At 42.9% G+C, this 22761-nt stretch overlaps 2 protein-coding genes across 2 annotated transcripts; both read left to right on the top strand.

Annotated features, from left to right (window-relative positions):
- The first annotated feature begins 1965 nt into the window (after positions 1–1965).
- LOC137906703 (adhesion G protein-coupled receptor E5-like) lies at positions 1966–12828 on the top strand. The gene is made up of 18 exons (XM_068750991.1): positions 1966–2055; positions 3092–3146; positions 4949–5023; positions 6475–6624; positions 6738–6878; positions 7508–7651; positions 7819–7862; positions 8437–8547; positions 8645–8798; positions 8965–9078; positions 9201–9400; positions 9539–9706; positions 10469–10663; positions 11126–11343; positions 11460–11618; positions 11951–12119; positions 12236–12337; positions 12787–12828. The coding sequence occupies exons 1-18, from the start codon at positions 1966–1968 to the stop codon at positions 12826–12828; spliced, it is 2331 nt and encodes a 776-aa protein (XP_068607092.1).
- A 4588-nt stretch (positions 12829–17416) lies between these two features.
- On the top strand, positions 17417–18359 carry nxnl1 (nucleoredoxin like 1). Its single transcript, XM_068750992.1, has 3 exons — positions 17417–17652; positions 17736–17825; positions 17987–18359. Exons 1-3 carry the CDS (start codon positions 17417–17419, stop codon positions 18357–18359), a joined length of 699 nt encoding a protein of 232 aa, XP_068607093.1.
- The last annotated feature ends 4402 nt before the right edge of the window (positions 18360–22761 follow it).

Here is a 22761-nt window from a genome sequence, read left to right on the forward strand (position 1 = left end):
TTTACTAATGCTTTTGTTGCCCACGCGCCATATTTGCCTTCGAAGCGCTTGCAGAAATGTTGGAATCTACATTCTAAGGAAATGTGTGGGAGTCTGTTGACCTGGAATGTCTGTCCGCTGTTCCCTAACATGCCGCCTTCTAAGGCAACGCTGTGAAAATAAACAACAAGCATCATTTTCTGGAATAAGTCTTTATCGTGTCATTAAATATCAAACATAAAGAATAAATGAAAAAAAAAAATCTGTTGTCAAGATGATAGCTTATGTTGTTGTGAAAACTTTACTTGGTTGAGCGGCTCGTCCTATGATCGAGAGGTTGGCGGTTTGATTCCCGGCTCCGGCACACGTGCCCACTGTTGTTGTGTCCTTGGGCAAGGCACTTCACCCAGATTGCCTGTGTGAATGTAGTAAGTGAGTGAATGTCGGTGGTGGTTCAGGAGGGCCGGTGGCTCAAATTGGCAGCCTCGCTCCTGTTAGTCTTGCCCCCGGGGCAGCTGTATCTACCCCAGGGCAGCTGTGGCTAGAACAGTAGCTTCACCACCACCAAGTATGGAGTGAATGAATAATGCACAATGTAAAGTGTCTTTGAGTGCCTTGAAAAGCGCTCTATAAAACCTATTATTATTTAAAATGCTCTCTGACGTTTCTGGCAAATAAGGGACTGGATGAAAAACACTTTATGGAAAAGGTGTGTAAGGAAGGTGAATATTATATACGAATGTATACGAAGACACGTTGCAAATTGTGTTATATTTATTACTGTATATGTTGATACATCTGAAGGAATACGCAATAGTATTAAATTCTCAGCATCACTTCACAAAGCACTTTCCCACCATATGGTGGCAGCATGTAGTTACAGGATACACTTTACCTTTGAGGCCTCCGAGCCTGAAGACGGACGCGGCGCACCATCATGCTATTGTTTGGCTAGATCAGCCATGATCTTAAAAAGGAATGCTTTTGGTTGGTCATTGGCGTTCGCTGTTTAAATACAGCAGTGCCTCACAGCAAGGAGGTCGCAGGTTCGAATCCGACCTTTCTGCGAGGAGTTTGCAAGCTCTCCCCGTGCCTCTGGGTTCTCCGGATCTCCAAAAACATGCAAATTAGGTGAGCCGGTTACACTAAATTGCCGTAGGTGTGAGTGTGTGTGTGTGTGTGTGTGGATGATTGTCTATGTGCAGCCTCTATGATGAACTGGCGGCTTGTCCAGAGAGTATCCCGCCTCTCTCCCGTTGACTGCTGAGCCACCATGCTGCCCCCTCTTCAACATGCAAAGGTTTATTTGTTTAAACACATTTGTTGCCAAACTGCAGGTTAATGGTTACAGAGAAGCAGCTTCAGCTGGAATGAGAGGAAGACGAGGCTTTATTTTGTCTGGAGAGTTGGTCCATCGCCAAGATGTATATTTTCTTTCTTTGCCGTCTGTGCTGCTGGTGAATGTGGCTGCTTCCCCGAAAGCCACACAACACTCTTTTTTCTTCGGCCTCCACCACTTTGTCCTCTGCTCTGGCTTCGTCATCTTCATCTTCTTCACCACTGGAGTCATCTTACACTCCACCAGCCTATGCTGGCTACACTCTCTCCTACGACGACCTCACAGTCACCAACCTCCTTTAAACTGCTCCGTCTACACGAGATGTCGTCCACCTGTGTGCTCCTCCCTCCACTCTTGTAGGTCGCCCTATGTTCTAGTCTCTTCTGAAGATAACTACTGCCATTTCCATCCTTCTGGCAAAGTCCACCTCCATCTGTCCTTCTAGGTTCTTGTCCTGAATACCAAACTTGCTCATCACTTCTTCATCTCCTCTGTTTCCTTCACCAACGTGCCCGTTGAGGTCTGCTCCAATCGCGGCTCTCTCTCTAGGGATGCTCTGAAGCACTTAATCTAAGTCACTCCAGAACTTCTCCTTCTCCTCTAACCCACATCCTACCTGTGGAGCGAACCCACTAACAATATTCAACATGACACCCTCGATCTCCAGCTTCAAGCTCATCGGTCTATCCGACACTCGATTCACCTCTAGAACACTCTGCACAAACTCTTCCTTCAAGGTAACCCCTCCTCCATTCCTCTTTCCTCTCCTCCGTTATAAAACAACTTGAATCCTGCTCCTAAGCTTCTCGCCTTGCTTCCTTCCCACCTGGTCTCCTGGACACACCAACCTTTCTCCTCATCATCATGTCCACCAGCTCTCTAGCTTTTCCCGTCATCGTCCCAACATTCAAAGTCTCTACTCTCAGTCCTAAACTCCTCCATTCCCTCTTCTCTCGCTGCTGATGCACCCGCCTTCCTCTTCTTCTTTGTCTCTGTCTTCGACCCACAGTAATCTAATTTCCAGCAGCGTCCCATGGGTTAACAACAACAACGCTGCTGGCTGTCGTTGTTAACCCGGGCCTCGACCGATCCGGCATGACTTTATTTACGGCGGATGCCATTCCTGACGCAACTCTCTGCATTTATCCGGGCTTGAGACCGGCACAAGGGAGAAACTGGCAATGATACGTTGGCTCCTGCTAAACGCACTACCCGTACTACCCCTGAGGATGTGGTTTATATACTGTTGATATTTTCAGTAAACAGGACAAAGCCCCTCCAGATCTCTAAAGTCCACTGAAGCCAAGCGGGAAATGTGAAAGACTACAGACAGAAGGTCTTGTCGACAAAATGTGATATGTCGCCTCTGTGTGAAATGTGTACATGTGACCGATAAAGTGAAAGAAAAGAAGTAGAAGGATTAACATGAGACAAGCTCAGAGAGAGAGGGAGAGAGCGAGAGAGAGAGAGAGGGAGGAAGGGGGTGGGGAATCAGTGAGAGCAAGCCTAGACTGTGAGTCAGCGAGGAAGAAAGCTGGTGAGGGTTCGCTTTTCCTTTCTCTGCCAAGAGAAGAAGTTTAAGAGAAGCGTAAACTTTTTTTGGAGTCTATTTTTTTTGTTTCTTCCTGCGCAAACTTTGCGGATTTTATTCACCTTAAACTTCAGAAATATTTGAAACTGTAAACTAAAATCTGTCTTGGACTGTTTCAAAGATTTACATTTATTCAAGATATTATCAGCCGTGCTTTGAGACTGTGAAGTTGTGCTTTTGAGTTGAGCATCTGGTTTGCTTTCGACATGAGGTCTGGGAAGGAGCTTTTGATTCTTGGTAAGTCTATCAATGAGAGCACGATGTGACTGTGTGTGTGTGTGTGTGTTTTACTGGGGGAGGGGGATTGTAACTTTTTATACAAGTTACTTGTACTTTTGGAAGCCAAACATACACTCTTCAATCAATATGTCGGCGATTAAGAAAAACAATTGTATCTGGTGATTTAATTGAGAATCCATTTCCGAATGTATCTCTTTAATAACTAACCATGGAAGCTACTGTATAGCTACCATGGTCATAGTAGAAGGGGTGAAACTTTTACAAACCTTTAACCCTAATTTTAAAAGGGACACAACAATAAATGTTCACTGCGTAGTCCCCAAGATGTTTAACAGATATATTAACAGAGGAGATGAATAAAGGTGAGCAGGAGTAAGACGGAGTATGTGTGTGTAAATGAGAAGTTTCCAGGGGGAACAGTGACCTTACAAGGAATAGACGTAAATAAGGTGGAGGACGTCAAGTACGTCAAGAGTGATGGAGAGAATGCGGAAAGGAAGTGAAGAATCTTCTGCAGTCAGGCTGCAACGGGTGGAGGAAAGTATCAGGTGTGCTCTGTGATAGGAGAATCAGCGAGGATGAAGGGAAAGGTCTACAAGACGGTGGTGAGGCCAGCCATGATGGACGGCTTAGAGACAGTGGTGAGGACAGCCATGATGGACGGCTTAGAGACAGCGGCTCTGAGGAAAAGACAGGAGGCGGAGCTAGAAGGGGCGGAGATGAAGATGCTGAGGTTCTCCTTGGGAGTGACCAGGCTGGACAGGATTAGAAATGAGGCAATAAGAGGGACAGAGAAGGTTAGACGTTTTGGAGACAAGGTCAGAGAGACCAGACTTTGATGGTTTGGACATGTCCAGAGGAGAGACGGGGACGATATCGGTAGAAGGATGCTGAGGATGAAACTGCCAGGGAACAGAGCTAGAGGTCGACCCGGGAGAAGATACATGGACGTAGTGAGGGAGGACGATGCAAAGGACAGGGTGAAGTGGAGAACATTGATTTGCTGTGGACATGGACTTTAAGAGAAGAAGATGTCTACAATGTGTCCATCAACGCTGATGTCATGGAACTACTCTGACATACTCCAAACTTCTTCATGCATTACCGCAGTTCCTCTTTGGGCATCCTGTCATAGGGTTTCTCTAGATCTAGTTCATTAAATACAGTCAGCAGAGGTAACGCACAAATAATAAGTTTATAAGATGAAAACTGCAGTTTTCACATATTTTGTCTTAATGTCTCTCTGGTTTCTCAGTTATTCAATTCGACTGAGTCACACTGCTTTACACACTCACTGTCAGAGACAGACTTGGCCCAGTTTCCGTCAAATTGTGCCACTGTGGAACCGCAAGTGTTATTATGATACAACAGAGTAGTCATTGACTACGATGGGGAAAGACAGAGGAAGTAGGATTTTGTTCTAACATCATGTGAAGACGCCACTGTTTTTTCCCCCTAGCGTCTGTTATTATACGTAGTCCAGAGGCTGAATATAAAATGTGCCGTCGTTCTCAGAGAAAGATGATAGATGAAAGGAGATCAGCAAAAGAGAGAGAGGAACTCTTGTAGGGAGAGCTAGGATCTACACACTCGCCTCGACTCCAGTCAAACTCTTTAATGTAGTAAAGGAAACTACTCCACTCAAAGATGGAATATACTGTCAGTTTGAATTTTTTTACTTGAACCATACATGATTGGTTGAATAAAACTTCAAAAACAATTCAAAATGACTTCACTCCTTTAATGTTACTGTAGGATTTCCTTTGAATTTAAACTGTTTTCTGTTTCTGTGCCTACAGGATTATTGTGTGTGCTGCGGAAAGGCCTTTGTGAATGTGACCAGGGCTTGTATTCAGTAGGCCGTCAATGTGTAGGTAATAGCTATCGACTCTTTTTTGTATCCCTCACCACTGTCTTGCTTCTATCCACCAATAAGATCAGATACATTTGATTGATCCCTCAGGAAGGAAAGTTCACAGTCACAGCAGCTCAAAAAGACAATATAAAGGGACATTTAGGGAAACGTTGATTACAAATACAATAATTCTATTGTCCAATCTGTTACCCACACTCTGTACAATTAAATGCAGAAAAAAACCCAAAACTTTCGGACAGTGTAAACAGTTTAAACATCCAAATCACCAGCCACGGTTTGCAGTCTAACTATGCAGGTGGAACAAAAGACCTATGGAAGCGCTCCTTCTTACACCTAGGGTGTCTGAGTCTGTCACAGGAGCAGCTTCTTAAGGCCCCCACAGTGTGATGCAGAGGGTGGGGGCGTCAGGGTTTCACTTCCACCTTGATGGAGGCTAGCGGGCAGCCACAATCTGACATCAGTCAGTCTGTTGAGCGTGGTTTTGTCCCGTTCAGAACCAGCCCCCCTCCCCACCACATTACTGCATATGAGGCCACCATAGTGTCATAGAAAGTCCTCAGCAGCGGTCTACCAATACCGAAGGACGCCAGCCTCCTCAACAGGCATGAACAACACGGACCCTTCTTCTAAAGAGAGCCGGTGTTGTCTGTCCAGTCCAGTTTGTTATTTAGGTGAACGCTTGCGTCTCCTCACTCTCCCTGGAGGTTCGCCGGCGTCGGCTTGGAGGGCTTCTTTTGAAAGCCGAGCACCATCTCCTTTGTCCTGCTGGCAGTTGAATGTAGGTAGCGACAATGGCGGCGTCATCGGAGAATTGTGAGAGTACGCTATACCCTGAGCCCCCCCCCCCCCCCCCCCCCCCCCCCCCCGCTCTCTCCAGCTTCACCCTGAGCAGTGAAGGTTGGATTTTGTTTTTAAAAAAAAGCACTCGTGAAGGCGGAAAATGCCTTCCTCACAGTGCTTCCACTGTCATGTAGGTGAGACAGGGATCTCTGCAGCAGGTAGACGACAGCGTGATCAGCCCCAATGCCAGGCTGGTGTGCAAATTATTTGTTTGGGATCACCAGGGGGGGGGGGGGGGTCTAGATTCTAGAATGATCCTCTCAAGTGCCTTCATCAGGTCAGAGGTTAAGGCCACGGATCTGAAGAGGTTTGGCTCTAAGGTCTTGTGAACTGGGACCACACAAGGAGTCTTCCAGAGGACTTTCCAGAATCACGGGACAGCGAGCGGTCTGCACAGTCCCCGAAGATGATCAGTGCAATTGTTTTTCAATTCTGAGATTCATGTAACTTTAAAGAACTTTAACTTTAAGAAATATTACTTGACATGAAAATGACAAGTACAGTCTTCTCTAATAGGAGTCTACATTATGACACAGTCTGTTATACCATGTTTATTTTATCTGTAACGTTTGCCCTCTGCTTTGTGTGTTTGTGTATTCATGTCTGCAGATATGAATGAGTGCAAAGAATTCCCGGATGTGTGTGGGAAGTACACAAATTGTACCAACACAAATGGCAGTTATTACTGTCAGTGCTTGCCTGGTTTCACCAACGCTAACGGGAATGTTCACTTCACAGGGTTAGATGGACAGTGCCAGGGTGAGTGTGTGTGTGTGTGCGCGCGTGTGTGTGGTGTGTGTGTGGTGTGTGTGTGTGTGTGCCTGCCTCTTGACGAAATGGTCTCACCTATCTTCACTCACTATTTTTGTCAGATAACAACGAATGCACAGATAACCACTACGGCGACAACATCTGTGGCCACGGAGGCAATTGTTCCAACCTGATTGGGAGCTTCGAGTGCACCTGCCATTTTGGATTTGCCAGTAACCGGAGCAGGCAAGAATTGTGCGTAGGTGAGTAATGGCTAGCCCTCTGCAGGTCGAAGACGGCCGATGCTGTGCCACAAAAGCGGTGCAAATGAGCTTCCATTAACTTGCAGCTGAAGGAACGAGAGATTCCGGCGATAACGTTTTCTTTTGGGGAAATCCAAATGCGGCTAATACAAACGTCTCGAACAACATCCCTGGTTCTTCGAAACAGCGTACAGTTTAACGTTCAAGTGAAAGCCTATGGAGGAATCTGGGGCGCTCACAACTTGACCTCGGGATTATTTCCATGGCTAGAAATGGCTGGTTTTGTGTTGAGCTGCATGAATGACAACATCTAAGCCTTCCTTTCTTAATGGGTCAACTAATTTAACTTCCTGTACTGTGACTTAAACTGCAGTATAATTTCCTGTGTCACTCTAATTCAAATGCTATAATAACTCTCAACATTGACTAATGGGAAACTGTGTGCCAAAGTACTTTTTGCAACAGTAAAACACATCCTGTACTTGCTGTGCAACTCACACCACTAGTACTGTTGTACTACTCACACTGCGAATGAGTTTTTGTTTTGGCCGTTAGCATTTAATTGAAATCCCTGCTGATGAATAACGTCAATAATTATTCATGTCTCTGTTGTCCCTCTCTTTATACAGACATAAATGAATGCAATGAGGCCGAAATGAAAACCGAAAACATCTGTGGCGTTCAAGGAACTTGCAACAACGTTGAAGGGAGTTATTGGTGCAAGTGTCCACAAGGATACACTAATTATGGGATGGAAAGGACCCCTTGCTCAAGTGAGTGCAGGGAATGCTCTAATCAACATTACAGCAAATATGTGTGATTGATACATCTCCAGCCGGAGGGAGAAGGGTCACACGGCTGGCATTTCACGCAGATTTGAACTGCTTTGAATGCATCAAAAATCAATTGATGAGATGATCATCTGATATTTTCCATCCAGAACTCGACTGTGACGACTTCAAAGCTGAAAATATGCCTGCAACGGTAAGCTGCATGCTTAAATACCAAAGCACATACTGCATTTAATATATATAATTTAATAAGCTCTTGTACGGCTTGATTTATCGAGTGTAGCTTGTGTTTAATGCAAAGTAGATCATAATAGATAGCATTAAAAATAACATTTAAAACTCATTGCATTTCAAAAAAACAAACCTGCAGCTCTGTGTTTTATAACATACATACAACACCGTTCAAAAGTTTGGGGTCACTTAGAAATGTCCTTATTTACGAAAGAAAAGCTGTTTGTTTTCCAATGAAGATACCTTTAAACTAATCAGAGCTTATACGTTGCAGCCAGTGTGTGGTTTTTGGTGCAACATCTACACCGATTCCTGCAGCACTCCAGTGTTCTGATGGTACAATGCGTTCGCTCATTGCGTCAGAAGTCTAATGGATGAGTAGAAAACCCTGCAATCATGTTAGCACAGCTGAAAACAGTTTAGCTGCTCAGAGAAGATGAAACCGGCCTGGGAGACCCCAAACTTTTGAACAATAGTGTAACTTTAAGTGAAGCGCAAACTGAATGGTCTCATTGTTCTCTCTGTCTGTGTCGTAGTCGCTTGGAGGCCTGGCAGATATGCTGTTGCTGATGAGAAACAGCTGTTTGGCTCTCTCGAACCCGAGTCTCATTGGCGAGGGAAAAGCTGACAGAGAGGCGCTACTGCAGGTCAGAGAAGCAGATTTAAAACACAGACACATCAATCCTTGCACTCAGAAATGAAATAATCTCATCTCCCCCCCCCCCCCCCCCCCCCCTTGAACAGCAACTTTTAACAGCCACCGAGGCCATTCTGTCCTCTGGTCCCCTGAACAGCAGTGAAGATGTTAGCAGGCTGCTTGTTACGGTGGAGAACTCCATTATGCTCATTGGTCAACATCTCAAAGGCAGTTCCAAAAAGTCAGAGACGACCAAGACAGGTGAGCGATGTCCATTAGCTCAGCCATGGTGGTTCACACTGCACTTGAGGGAGAAGCTGTAATCTTGCAGGTCTTTCGTTTTATGATAATACGTGCCTTTTAACAGAGAACAGCAGGAACGCTGTTGGATAATGTCAAATTCATTTTCCTGTTAAAGTACATGCAGAGATTGCTGTGCAGAGAGGAAACACTCAGCCCTTTGGACCGATTCATCTGACCGCTGGAAATGCTTCACTCGACACTGACTGGACAACCGCAGCAGGAACAGGACCTTACACTGGTAATCTAATCGAATCTAATCTTATCTTCCACTTCTCTTCAAAAATCACAACGTTCATGGTCATCAAATAATACTTTTAGACTTTTTGTCTTCACTATCTTCCTTAACGTTGCCCTTTACAGGTTTCGCTTTGGCTGCGTTGTTGATCTACAAGAACCTTGAGCTCTCGGGTAATCACTCTTTCGAGGAGCTGACAGAATATGAAAAAGATGGCGTGCATCCGTCTTTTCAGGTCTCCTCCAGAGTTGCGTCCGTCGTGGTCTCTAACCCATCCACTCAGAACTTAAGCCACCCTGTCAACATCACCCTCAGACATCTGCAGGTAAATACCGCCTGGTCTACGGTCAGTGTGACAAAAAGTGACTAAAAGAACTTCCTGGTTGTCGCCAAAGCACTGCCGGTGAAAATGTAGCCATAAATATCTGATCTTTTTGACATAATGGATTTGTTTTATGAAAAGGATACAGAGGAGTCTCCAGAGGTGAAATACATCTGCGTGTACTGGAGTGAGAGAGGAACCTGGTCGACAGACGGTTGCCATCAAAAGCATTCCAACATCACACACACTTTATGCAGCTGTGACCATCTGACGAGCTTCGCTGTGCTCATGGCGCGCTACCCGATGAAGGTAAGCAGACGCATACCACGGAAACCGAAGTAACATGTTGATCTCGCCAGAAAATCTGGTCGTTTTTTTATTTTATTTTATTAGAATACCCAATTAAGATAATATACATTTAGGTGCTGACATTCAGTCGTAAAATAAAATCTTCCTAACTGTAAGCAAGCAAAAATCATCTTAATCATCAACTCATTTTTATTGAGTATTTGTCTTCTGTCTCATGACCTGCACGTTTCATATCTAACCCATTTCTGGCTGCAACGTATAAGCTCTGTTCAATTCAGTTTGATTTCTATAGCGCCAGATCACAACAGAAAGTCATCTCAAGGCACTTTACAGGATTAGCAGGGAAAGACAGAACCCAACTTGACCCACAAGGAAAAATGTCCCTTTAAAAGGCAGAAACCTTGAACAGAACCTAAGGCTCATAGTGGACGGAAATCTGTCTGGACCGGCTGGGTTGGGAGAGAGAGAGAGAGAGAGAGAGAGACAGACACAATGAAGCATTCAGCTGCTTGTCAGGTGTCCGTTATTGAATGATGATGTTCCTCCACATCTGCTTGAGATGGAAACTGTTTGCTAACTTGCAATTTTTGCCATTTTGACAGTATATGCATACTGTATTTTCAGTGTTCTTGTACTATACATCATAAGATGTCACAGTTTTACCATGAGAAGTGCACAGAATGTACTCATTAGCGTTGCATCATGTTGTAAATGATTACCGTAAACTCGAGACTGTAAGCGTTGCCATGTTTTCTCCATCAGCACACTTTCGGTCTCCTGTTGGTGACCAAGATTGGGCTGACCCTCTCCCTGCTGTGCCTCATGCTGTGCATCCTGACGTTCAAGTTCTGCCACTCCATACAAGGGACCCGCAACACGATTCACCTCCACCTGTGCGTCTGCCTCTTTATGGCCGACCTCTTCTTTCTTGCTGGCGTTTCACAAACTCAACCTGTGGTATGTTTGTACGTGAATGTTTCTGTAATATTACATCTCAAACTCCCATTTCTACCATCAGTGTGGAATTAATACTTTAGTTATCGTGAACAGAATAGGAATACTGCAGTGGAGCAAAGAGTATTTAGAGAAAAACAGTGTTTTATACTACTGTAGATTACTATATGAAAACATTGCTAAAACGTTTCATTGAACCTTATTTAATGAATCTGATGGAATGTAATAATGGAATTAGTCCAATTGTTGCTTCTTATTAAAGAAAGTAGCGTAGCTGTGATGAACTGGTGACTTGTCCAGGGTGTACTTTGCCTAACGCCTCAGGTTGCAACCCTACACCTGGATTGGTAGTTGCAGAAAATGAATGATAAATTGAGCCAAATTTACTGCTGTTAAATGCACTAACGTTTTCTTTCTCTGCACCTTCCTTTCTGGTCTCTTTCGTGCGCTTGTGCTGCATCGCAGGGCGGCTGCAGGTTCATTGCGGTGATGCTCCACTTCTTCTTTTTGGGAGTGTTTACCTGGATGCTTTTGGAAGGGGTTCAGCTGTACCGTATGGTGATCCTGGTGTTTAATGCCACAATTCGGCCCCTCCACTTGTTTCTCGTTGGCTATGGGACGCCTCTTTTTATCGTCGTTATATCTGTAATCATCAGGGCAAATGGATATGGAACCGACAAGCAGTGAGTGTGTCGCGTTGCATGCCTGATATGTAGCAGTGGATTACGCAGACCTACTTGTGTAATGTCTTCACGACTAAAGCCCAATCACGCACATGTGTCTCCTTCCGCCCAACTAGCTGCTGGCTGTCCCTGGAAGACGGCCTCATCTGGAGTTTCTTTGGCCCTGTGTGCTTCATCATCCTTCTCAACATCTTCTTTTTCATCGTCACAGTCTGGAGGCTTGCCCAGAAGTTCTCCAGCCTCAACCCAGACCTCACCAAACTATACAAAATTAAGTCAGTCAGTCTCTGTCTCAATTTGTGTTTTGTGTGTTTTACTCTTGAGTGCTGATTTATATTGCTAATTATTTGTAAAAAAAAAAATCTAATACGCCACCAAACGCAACACAGTCCTGGGTAGCGTGTAATATTTGTAAAATTGCGTTTCTTTTATTTTTCACTCTTTAGCTTTTAATTTTCTACCAATTTTTAATCTGCTTTACGAGAACCCATCCGTAGCTTCTCCTCTGTTAATCTGGGGTCTTACAGATGGTGCAGCAGTCAGTGAGTGAGTGTTATCCATGGGTTTGGGCTTATAGTGACTCCACTTCCTCCTTGTCTTCATGCAGAGCGTTCACAGTGACAGCTGTTGCCCAGATGTGTATACTCGGGCTGATGTGGGTCTTTGGTGCGTTCCTGTTTGAAGAGGGCTCCACATTAGTAGCATATGTCTTCACCATCCTCAACAGCCTGCAAGGAGTGCTGGTCTTCATCATGCACTGCCTGTTGTCTAAACAGGTCACGTTTATGTCTGTTTTACTGACTGATATATTAACACACCAAAATATTTCAACCAGGAAAGGCATGTATATATATATATATATATAAATTCTGGTGTTTGGCGTCCTCTGCAGGTCAGAGAGGAGTACGCCAATTTCCTTGTCTATATCACCACACCACAGAAGAAGAGATACTCAGACTTCAGCAGTACCAACCCCTCCAGCAATCAGTCACAGGTAAACAGCATGTGATCACTTTCTCTCGGCCCGACTATTGGCCTTACCGGTACTTTAGAGGTACCTGCATTTGTTATTCCGTTATTTACATTTGACAGTACTGTCATGACATTCCAAAGATACATTATGTCCTTTTTTTTACTGCAATATATTTAATCGTTTAGCAACATACTACTCAGCCTATTCAAATTATACATAGAATATTTAATTCCATTTATATGGAAAATAAAATTAATTGTTTGAGAATAAGCTTCAAAAAGCATGTAAAAAAAATAATGAATCAATTTTAGTATAAATATTTGAATATATTACATTAATATATATATTTTTTCCAATTATGCCTACCAATAAACTAGCATCAGTTTAATTTTGAATACTAGACTTAGAACTATGAACTTAGAACTTCCACAGACACCTCATAATCTGATGCTGTTCTTCTTCTGTTTCAGGTGTCACGGAGTGGCCAGCACACTGGGGAATCCCAAATATGAGGCAGTGCTTGTTTTATTCAGCACCGATTCTGCCCCCTGTCTGTTCTGATATTTACCCTCGCCGAAGGGGAGGCGAGGGTATTGCAATTGGGTCCGTTTGTTTGTATGTTTGTCTGTTTGCTTGTCTGTCCGAGCGCATAACTCAAAAACTAGGAACCCAATTGACTTGAAAATTTTACACAAGCAAGGTTCTGTCTGTGGCTCGGTCCTCCCCGAGAATGGCTTTGATCCGGATCTGGATCCAGATTCTAGAATTATTTTTACATCTGGAATTGTGCCTCTGGCATGATGGGAAAAAGAGTCCAGAAGGTGTCTTGTAGTACGTTCCGGAGCAGCTAGCTAGAGCAGGTTTGGCCCCTCTGATCCGGAAGCCCTGTTTACTGTCTCACAAGATCCAATAGTCTATTGGAGGCGAGGGTCTGCAATCTCTGATTGTCTTTCTAGTTTATGGTTTGGAAGGCTCCACGTAAAAACTCAGTCATTATTTACTCAATCTTGGTATTAATGGAATTTTCGTTTTGTTCTATCATCACACATAAGAGGTTGTATGATACATCCCAGTAGCCTGGCTGCTTTTCATCAAGCCACTCATAAATAAAGACTTTATATATATAGAAAATTTCAAACAAATCAAAAGATTGCAATTATTAAAATGAAATACATAAACAATGAGCAGCACCCTTTTGGGGGTGGGGGTGGGGGGGGGGGGTGCTGCTGCTTCATCAGCATAATCCAAGTCAGCCCCAGTAAATCTCAAACCTGTGTGACCTTAATGAAGGAGATAGACATTTGTGTGAGTCAGAAACTGTACCGTTTACCTCAAAAGTTAATATATTTTCTCAGTCAATATTCTGCATTGCTCTAATTATCAAGTTGAAATAATGACTGTTTTTTTAAAATAGTAAAATGGTTGCATAAATATAATATCACTAAAAGCAGACGAGAAGTAGCTAATTTAATAATCTCTTTGCAGAGATTTAAAATGGTACTGACATACAATATTTATTTTCAAGTAAAGGCTGGAAATTTAGAGTAGCTACAAGAAAATGTGATTTTCTTTTTAAAGTACAAGTACTTGTGCTGTATTTTGTAAAAAGTTCTTCAGAGAATATTTATGTCCCTGTTGTAATGGTAAAGACACAAATGACTGATTATATAAATGGCCCATAAAGCACTCCTAATGCTCCATCTACCTTCCTGTAAATTTACTGTTAGCTCCTGAAAGGATGATATTTCTGTTGTTTCTTTGTGAATTGTGAATACCTTGTAGCTTTTAAAAAACAACTCTGTACTGTTTTTAGATTTGCAACTGCGTTATGTGACTGGTGTATCACATACTATACTTAAAAACAATAATAATAGAATGAGATGTACATATCTATAAAACCAATCACAGCATTTACCGCCACAGATCCACTTTTCTGCAGTTTCCCCACAACCAGCCTGCATTTATGGATTAAAAATCCATCTTATCTTCACTCACACTGTGCATGAGCAAAGCCATGAAGACTTGCAAACCAACACCATTTCCTGATATGTTTGTAATAAAGCTTACAATCAAACATTTATTATTTTATTTTATGAAGATTGGTCACAAGGCCCAAGGAGGGCATACGGGATATTTAAATAGACATTGGTTGTCTGTAACACCTGAATTATTCCTTGGTTCTTACGTGTAGCTGCACTTATTATTCTTGTGACACCGATAAATATTATTATTACATTTAAAGTAGTATTTGTGATGTTGAAAAAGCTATATGTTTTATGTAGCACTCTATGAATGTGAGTATTATTGAGAAAGTACGCTATAGCTGATCTTCTTGGAAGGTATAACCTGTGTTTCTTTATATTTTCATTTGTTATATTTCATTTGGACCTGTTTAGACCAATTTTAATAAAGATTTTATTCCAAACGACAACTCTGAGGCTCAGATCTTTATTTAAATAATTTTTTTGCCAGCCTCGTCTGCCTGAGTGAAAATTGACTCACGGAGACGGACCCTGACTCAGCTGTCGACCTGGAGGGATACACCCTCTGAGGATGGCCCAAAACCTGAACGGTGGGAAAAGTAAGGCCGGAGGAGTGTGTGTGTGCATATTACAACAAAATATGAAGTGTGTAAAAACTGGGGGGGGGTGTCATTGTGAGTTCAACAATCTTAATGCATAAGGACAAAATAAGAAATTAAAGTTAATTCAAAAAAGCATAGTATCTGAAAGGAAGTAACAGAAATGCATTGATTTGTTAAAAATCTCAGCGTGTTGCCAGTGTAATTTGTTTTGGAAATATTTGTTAACGTGCACTGTTCTATTTGCACTGCGTGATTATGCTAGTTTGACTTTTTTAATATACATCTGCATATCCACTCCCGATGCTGCTGTTTCGTGATGTGTCTGGACTTATATGTTTTTTGTATTTAGTCATTACTGTTACATGTAGCACGACTTCACCGAGAAACATTTCTAGTCTGTGAACCCTCATTGACAATAGCAATAAACTGATTCTGATTCTGATTCTGATCATAAATCAATGTGAACAAGTTGAAAACACTGTCGGCCTCCGGAGAGCACTGAGGGACGCTGCAGTTTCGACCACTTGACAGGCTAAATAGCTTCATCATGCATTAAGTGCGTCTGCTCACATGTCTACAGTATGTGTATGTTATTATGCTACTGTAAAGGAAGGCCTTCGTGCATGTGCAAGTGTTGGTCCGTGTGCAACAGCAGATGTTTGTATGACTCAATTATAAAGTTATGTGGGGAAAATTTAAATTAGTAATTAGTGAAAGCACAACGCACAACATTTTGTCTTTGCAGGAAAGACCAAAAGACATTAGAAGGCTTTGCTTGATGCTGGTATCAAAAATGTCTTTTTTTTTGTTTCCTGTCTTACTTTCCTCCAATTAACCAACATGTCAGTCCTTTCTCTGCAATCCAATCACTCCTTTTACTTCATTCATCCTTCATTTCCTCTACCCTTATTCTCTTCAAGTAATAAGATTACTTCCCTTAAGCTTTAAGCGCCATGCCGAGCACCCGTGCAAACACAGGGACAACCTCTGACTCTGATTTAACCACCCTGCCACGCCTCCAGCTATCTGTAATCTCCCTCGGTTGATGATGGAGTGCAGGGTGAAGACATTACAGAGAGGAGTGAAATTCCAATGAAAGCGCCCTTTAAAATAACACGCCGTTTGAAAACAAATAACAATAGAACCAATTATGGAAAGAGAAGAGCAACTGGATATATTTCATTCATTTTAGGAGTCGTGGATTTTCAAGGTGAGATAAATCGCTTGTGGTACATGCAGCTGCCGCAGAATGTACACTGATGGATGGCTTTTTATTTAATAGTCTACTGGGAATTGAATTACTATTTGAAAAACAAGGTAGTGTCAGGTGTGTGTGTGTGTGTGTGTGTGTGTGTGTGTGTGTACATCAGGTGCAGTTGATCAGCTCCAAAACTGAACCAGATGATTGTGAAATTGTGTTTTACAAAGGATTTAATTTAAGTTAAGTCTTCTAGTAAACTTTCTTTTTCGCAGATAAGGTACCGGTACATGGAAACTCAGCCTAAAACACAGTTTGTCTATATCAGCCTAAAATATTTTGGTCGGCTGATGTAGTCTCACATGGAACAAGCATAGCTCAGCTAGTGCTGTTGCCTTACACTCAGCAAGAAGGTCACAAGTTCTTAAATTCTAATCCAATTAAGGGCTTGTGGCTATTCTGTGCGTTTGCATGTTCTGCGTGGGTTCTCCGGCTGCCTCTCACCGTCAAAAACAAGAAACATTCAGAATTCAGAATACTTTATTAATCCCAAAGGGAGGTTCCTGCACATGTGGACTAATAGGCAACAATGTGACTTTAGGAATTACAGAAAGCAGTTACAAGTACATTTAGTACACAATGAACACACAATTAAGACACAATAAACACACATTAACACACATAAACACACTCTCTCTCAATCTCTTTGTTTTTGACTCTCCTCCTACTTGTCCTCTCTCTCTCTCTCTCTCCCTCCTTCTCAACCCAGCCGGTCATAACATATGGCCGCCCACTATGAGCCTTAGGGTCTGTCCAAGGTTTCTGCCTAATAATTGGAAGTTTTTCCTCGCCTTCTTCGCCAACGTGTTTGCTCTTGTGGGTCAAGATGGGTTCTGTCTTTCCCTGCTACTCCTGTAAAGTGCCTTGAGACAACTTTCTGTTATGATCTGGCACTACATAAATACAATATAATTTAATTTAATTGGTAAAACGAGTAATTCCTAAGAAAGTGTTTGGGTTAGCTTAATTATGATTATTGCTTTGATTCTTGTAAATATAGAATTCTAGAAATAAATCTTTATGAGTATTGTAATATGACCATGATGTGCATTTTAATATTTAGGGGGGGGGGGGGGACCTCTCTTCTTCTCTTCACAAATGTATATTGAGATAGAAATCTCTCTCTGTCACATATTCATGGATGCAGAGAATGAACTACAACAAATCAATAATACAACTCTGAGATACAAATCATGCATATACAGGATCTGTATTTTACCGTCTCTACAGAGGGCCTTTTGTAACCATTCCCTTCATCATGGTGGAACTGTTCATCAACAGATGTCTGGTGGAGAACAACTGGGACCAGGATGAACTCAACACTGAGCGTGAGATTGTCGGGATCCTTGAAAACCGTATTGTGATGCTGCTCTTTGCGTCTGCTACATGTAGCAAGTGCCAGGAGTTTGTGCCTGTTCTGAATGACTTTTATAAGAGGCTGAAAGATCCAGCATATATCGAATACCCCAAACTACTTGCTCTTATCTACATCAGGTCTGTAGCTCTTTCTTCTCTTTCATGCACACGCGATTCTATGAACTCGCTTTCATGCTGTCTTTTCATTCTCCACTCTCCAGTCTGGATCAATCAGAAGAGCAGCAGGAAAAATTCCTTAAAGCGCTGCATAAAAAGTCTCTCTTTTTAGGCTTCAAGGACCCATACAGGAAGTAGGTGGATGAATAAGAGATTAACTTTTGTAATTATATTAGCACAGTGTTTAACCTGCTTGCGGTATTAAACTGTTATTCTAATGAGAGCCATTCTTAACCAGATATTTTATCATATTCATTTTTCAATGCCAAACTTGTTTGATTTGCCTGTTTTTCAGAGAACTGCAGGCCATGTTTAAGGTGAAGGATGTGCCAACGGTCGTTGTCCTTCGTCCTGATGCCTCCATCCTCTCACAAAATGCTGTGCAAGACATCTGTCATTTCGGCACCGTGTGTTTCCGAGACTGGCAGGAATCGGCAGAGCTCATTGAGAGGAGCTTTATGCTTAACGAGGAGTTTGACAGCCTAAATCTGCGGAGTGCTTCTGAGCATGTGAGAAAACTCAAGTACAAGACAGAAGATGACAAGAGGAAAAATAAATGGTGGAAGTTTTGGGGAAATGGCGACCATGGAGATGACGAGGAGGAGGAGAAGGATGGAACATGGGATACACAGAAAAAGGAAGTTGTTAAAGGAGCATGGAAGAGATGAATAAAAAAAGAGGAATATATGCTTATTAAAATTCAATGCAATTCAATTTTACTTCTGTAGCGCCGAGTCTTAAAATAAAGTCATCTCAAGGCACTTTACAGGCGGAGCAAGAAAAGACCTGCAGGGAAAGACAGAAGCCAACTTGGCCCACAAGAGCAAGCGCTTTGGCGACGGAGGCAAGGAAAAACTTCCCTTTAACAGGCAGAACCCTTGGACAGAACCTAAGGCTCATGGTGGACGGCCATCTGTCTTGAGCAATTGGGTTGAGAAGGAGAGAGAAAGAGGCAGCAGTTGAAAGACAGAGAGACAAGGACAGGTAGGAAGAGAGTCAAAAACAAAGAGAGGGAGAGAGTAGATAATCTTGGAGCACTTCTTCATACACAGCTTCAGAAATAATTTAATTCTGTACTCTTATTGAAGCCTATTTCAGACCCTTTTTTTTTGTCTAACCAGGACCAAATAAATAAATAAAAATCTGGACTGAATAGAAATCCATTTTTGGATTGTCAGAGATAAAGTGTGTGGCATGTAGAACTATACTGTGGCTGTGTTTTTCTGCATAGGTGCCTGAATGGAATGAAAGAAGATTGACTCAATTTTAAGAAATGTGCTACTATAGTTACAACCGCTCTTATTATTCTAATTCTAAATCATAATAATCAAAATATATGAGACAGTTCAGTTACATTTTTAATTTATTTGTCAACTGACTGAAGTTAACTTTGTAGGAGAAGGTTGAATTATATGCTTCTCTATTTTTGACATTTTGTTTGAGACCACATCAGAGCTTAATGCAGGGTGGCTATTAAATGTATATTAATTAGATTTTTAGATGAGCAATTTAAATGAATAATGTTGTCCCATGGCCAGTATTTGTGTGACACCTGCATGCCCCCTGGTGGAAAAGAATATGTTCAAAATAATAAATGTTGCTTGGTGCCTACTGATGATTTTAAACTCTTAAACTAGAAAAGCACTCAAGGAGGCTCATTTCCCCTGTAATTAGATTCACACCGTCCACATGGTGATCTGGATCATCACCAAAAGGTTCTAAATTGTTCTTGGTATCTTTATACACCAACCAGGAAAAGTAGAAGTGAATCGGAGTTGATGTGTATTTTTAACATATTTTTGAAGTTTTAAATGTTAAATGTAAAATATTTTTCTGACCTAACTCTGGATCCAATCCAGATAAAATTTTGTGGTGAGATAGAGGTCCCCATCCTACATGTCTGTCAAATTCCATAATCATCGTTCAATAATCAACCGATGTATTGAGGAACACATTTTGAAGCTCCATTGACTGCAATGTTATCAAAACATTTCAAAGTGAGCCATAATCCAGGATCTCTTCTGGACCGGCACCAAAATGTAATCATTTGTTCCTGGTGACAATCCCAACATTTCCTGAAAATTAACCATTAAGATCTGAACTTTTGGAGCTCTCTCTTTTTCTCTCTTGGTGTTATCTTGCTAACGGACAGATGGACAAACAAACGGCGGCGATTCCATAACCTCCGTCTCAGCGGAGTAAATGAGCACATTTGCAGCCTCTTTTTTGTTGTGTCTCTTCAGCTCATTTTCATCTTACTGCAGGCCATACTACTGTTTCCTCAGTAGAGTGACTCAGATAATCACTAACCATATTCCCTGTGCTTCTGCGCCCCCATCACTTACTGAATAATAAACGGCTTGCAGTGGCTCACTTTGTTAAGATCTTTAATCTTTTAAGCATGCGTTTTATCCTGTACAAACACACACACACACACACACACACACACACACACACAAACACACAAAAATATAAACAATTAGTTGCACCAGGGAGATTCTCAGATAGAATTATTTCAAAGTTATGTATATCCCAATGTCGATTTATGATATACATAAATTGACATTGAGATCTATTTTCTGGAAATGGAGTCTACCTCTTATTTCTTCTGTCTGCTTGGACCAGTCAGAGGAAGAACAAGCAAGCTGCCTCAAAGACCTGCCCAAGAAAATCCTGTTCCTGGCATATGAGGACCCCTACAGGAGGTGTGTGGAACTGGCCACTTGGTTGTGTCCACAACCAGCTGTGTAATATAAATCCACCTATCTAGTTGTGCACACGACCACTTTGTGTGTCCACAGGAAGCTGGAGGACATGTTTAATGTTTCCCCCGGTGGTGGTATTGCCTCCTGACTGCTCCATCCTCATCCCTAATGCTGTGGATGAAATAGTTGGCCTTGGCCCCAGACTGCTACCGCAACTGGCAGGAATCAGCAGAGCTGATCGACAGGAGCTTCGTAATCAATGAGGACTTTGAGCAGAAGTCCATGCATAGCTTGACTGGCCCATTGAGAAGATTGAAGTAGGCGGAAGATGAGAGGAAGAAAAGACAGAAGAACCACGAGCTATAGGTTAGAGGCATGGAGAAAGATAAAGATGGAGGAGGAGAATGACGAAGATTTTTCCTGCCTTGCTCCAGATCTTCACGCTCCAGCCACCTGTCGTCCTGCCGATCCTCCTGGTCCGGTCGTCTGCTCCGTCCCGTCCTGCTTCCTCCATTCTGCCCTGGGCCGGGAAGCACAAACCCGCCTCGCACCATGCAGGTACTTACCTGGTTGCACTGATGCTCGGTGTCTGCTCGTGGGCTCTTACAGTGTTTTTCATTCTGTCAATCACTCTGAAGTTGGCAGCACGGTGGCGCCGTGGTTAGCAATGTTGCCTCACAACAGCAAGAAGGTCACAGGTTTGAACCCCAATTTCTGTGAACTCATGGGTTCTCTCCTCAGGTTGTCCTCCAACATCCAAAAACATGCAAATTAGGTGGATTGGTTACACTAAATTGATAGGTGTGTGTGTGTGTGTGTGTGTGTGTGTGTGTAAGGGCCCTGAGCTGATGATGACGCTGACCAGCCTGATAGAACCAGGATCACCTGACCCAGCTGCATATTACATTTCTTAACTCTAAATAATAATAATAATAATAATAATAATGTGGATACTGTGAAGAACATGCAGCTTAGGTCCAGGTCGTTATTGGAAAACATAATTAATTCTCAACTGACTTACCTGTACGTTCTCAACACGTACCGCGTGCACGCGCAGGGACACTCGCGTTGCGCGCCCTCGAGAGCAGAACGCGCAACAAGCGGAGCAGTGGATGGAGAGGGAGACAAGAGACAAGGGCGGACGCAAGGCGAGGCCAGGAGCCTCATTTAATGTCCCAGCTCTAGTTTTATTACACCATTCTTCCCTTTGTTTTTTTAATAGCCTGATATCCACCGTCCTAATGCGCTGCTGCGCCTCTTCACAATTCCTCAAGGATATGGAAAGCGGCTGTTTTCACGTCGACGTCATTTTCCGTTAAATGCAAGGATGTAATATCGAAGCATTTTACCTGCAATGACGCGCAACGACTGAGCAATCGACGGACGGACAAATAACAAGCCCGCTTTGCGCGTGATCGCGGCGCATTTCTCCCGTTCATCCATCGAGGTAGGCCTGTCCCCCCCCCCCCCCCCCCCGCGCACCATCATTGGGCTTGAACCCCGTGGGAATTATGATATTAACGTGACGCACAGTCACACAGAGCAGCGGGGAAGACATCGCGTAACGGAGGGAGGGTGTGAGATCCAGCAGAACAGCGCTCCTCTCGGTCCATCGCTCACAGGGGGGGGGGCGCCCGGTTGTTGTTGGACACGCCGCACAAATGTCTATCGTGTTCGTGTAGCCCGCCATTGCATCTATACCCATTTTATATTTTATTCATGTCTTCGGCGAAGCCGAGCGACAAACAGGTTGGAGAGGAACGTGGATAAAAAGGCGCGGAGAGACGGGATGCGGGAGACGCAGTGAGCGAGGAGGATAAGGCGGAGGGACGCTGGATGATTGACGGTAAGCGCCCCCCCCCCCCCCCCCCCCCCCTCCGTGATACTGTGCTGGATCTCATATACTCGCTGCCTCCTAGGTCAGTTGTAGTATCTATGTGAAATATTAATGATTAGTCTCCCCCTGACACACCAGAGTCGTGCAGGGAGAAAGTGATTTCTAGTCCCGCATGCTGTCAGACATCCTCACTGCGTTGTCTGAAGAGAGTGACCCATCCTCAACCCTAACCCTGCATGGACAAGATGACAGGGTTAGGGTTTGGTAACTCCCTGAGAAAATAATGAGCCTCATCACGCAGGCCGGAGGCGGTAGGAGAGATGAAGCAATTATTATTTTTTTTACTATTAAATGAAACACTGTACTGTCCATTCCAAACTATTACAATAATAATAAATGCATGCTTTACCTGACCTGTATCTATAATAAGCCCAAACACTTAAATCTGATTTTGATTGGATGAATGGTTTTGAGTAATACAAATAATAGAAAACAAATTGCCAGTCGACAATTTATTATTTGGTGCAA

This window comes from Brachionichthys hirsutus, chromosome 17 (genome assembly GCF_040956055.1).
Source record: "Brachionichthys hirsutus isolate HB-005 chromosome 17, CSIRO-AGI_Bhir_v1, whole genome shotgun sequence".
NCBI lineage: Eukaryota > Metazoa > Chordata > Actinopteri > Lophiiformes > Brachionichthyidae > Brachionichthys > Brachionichthys hirsutus.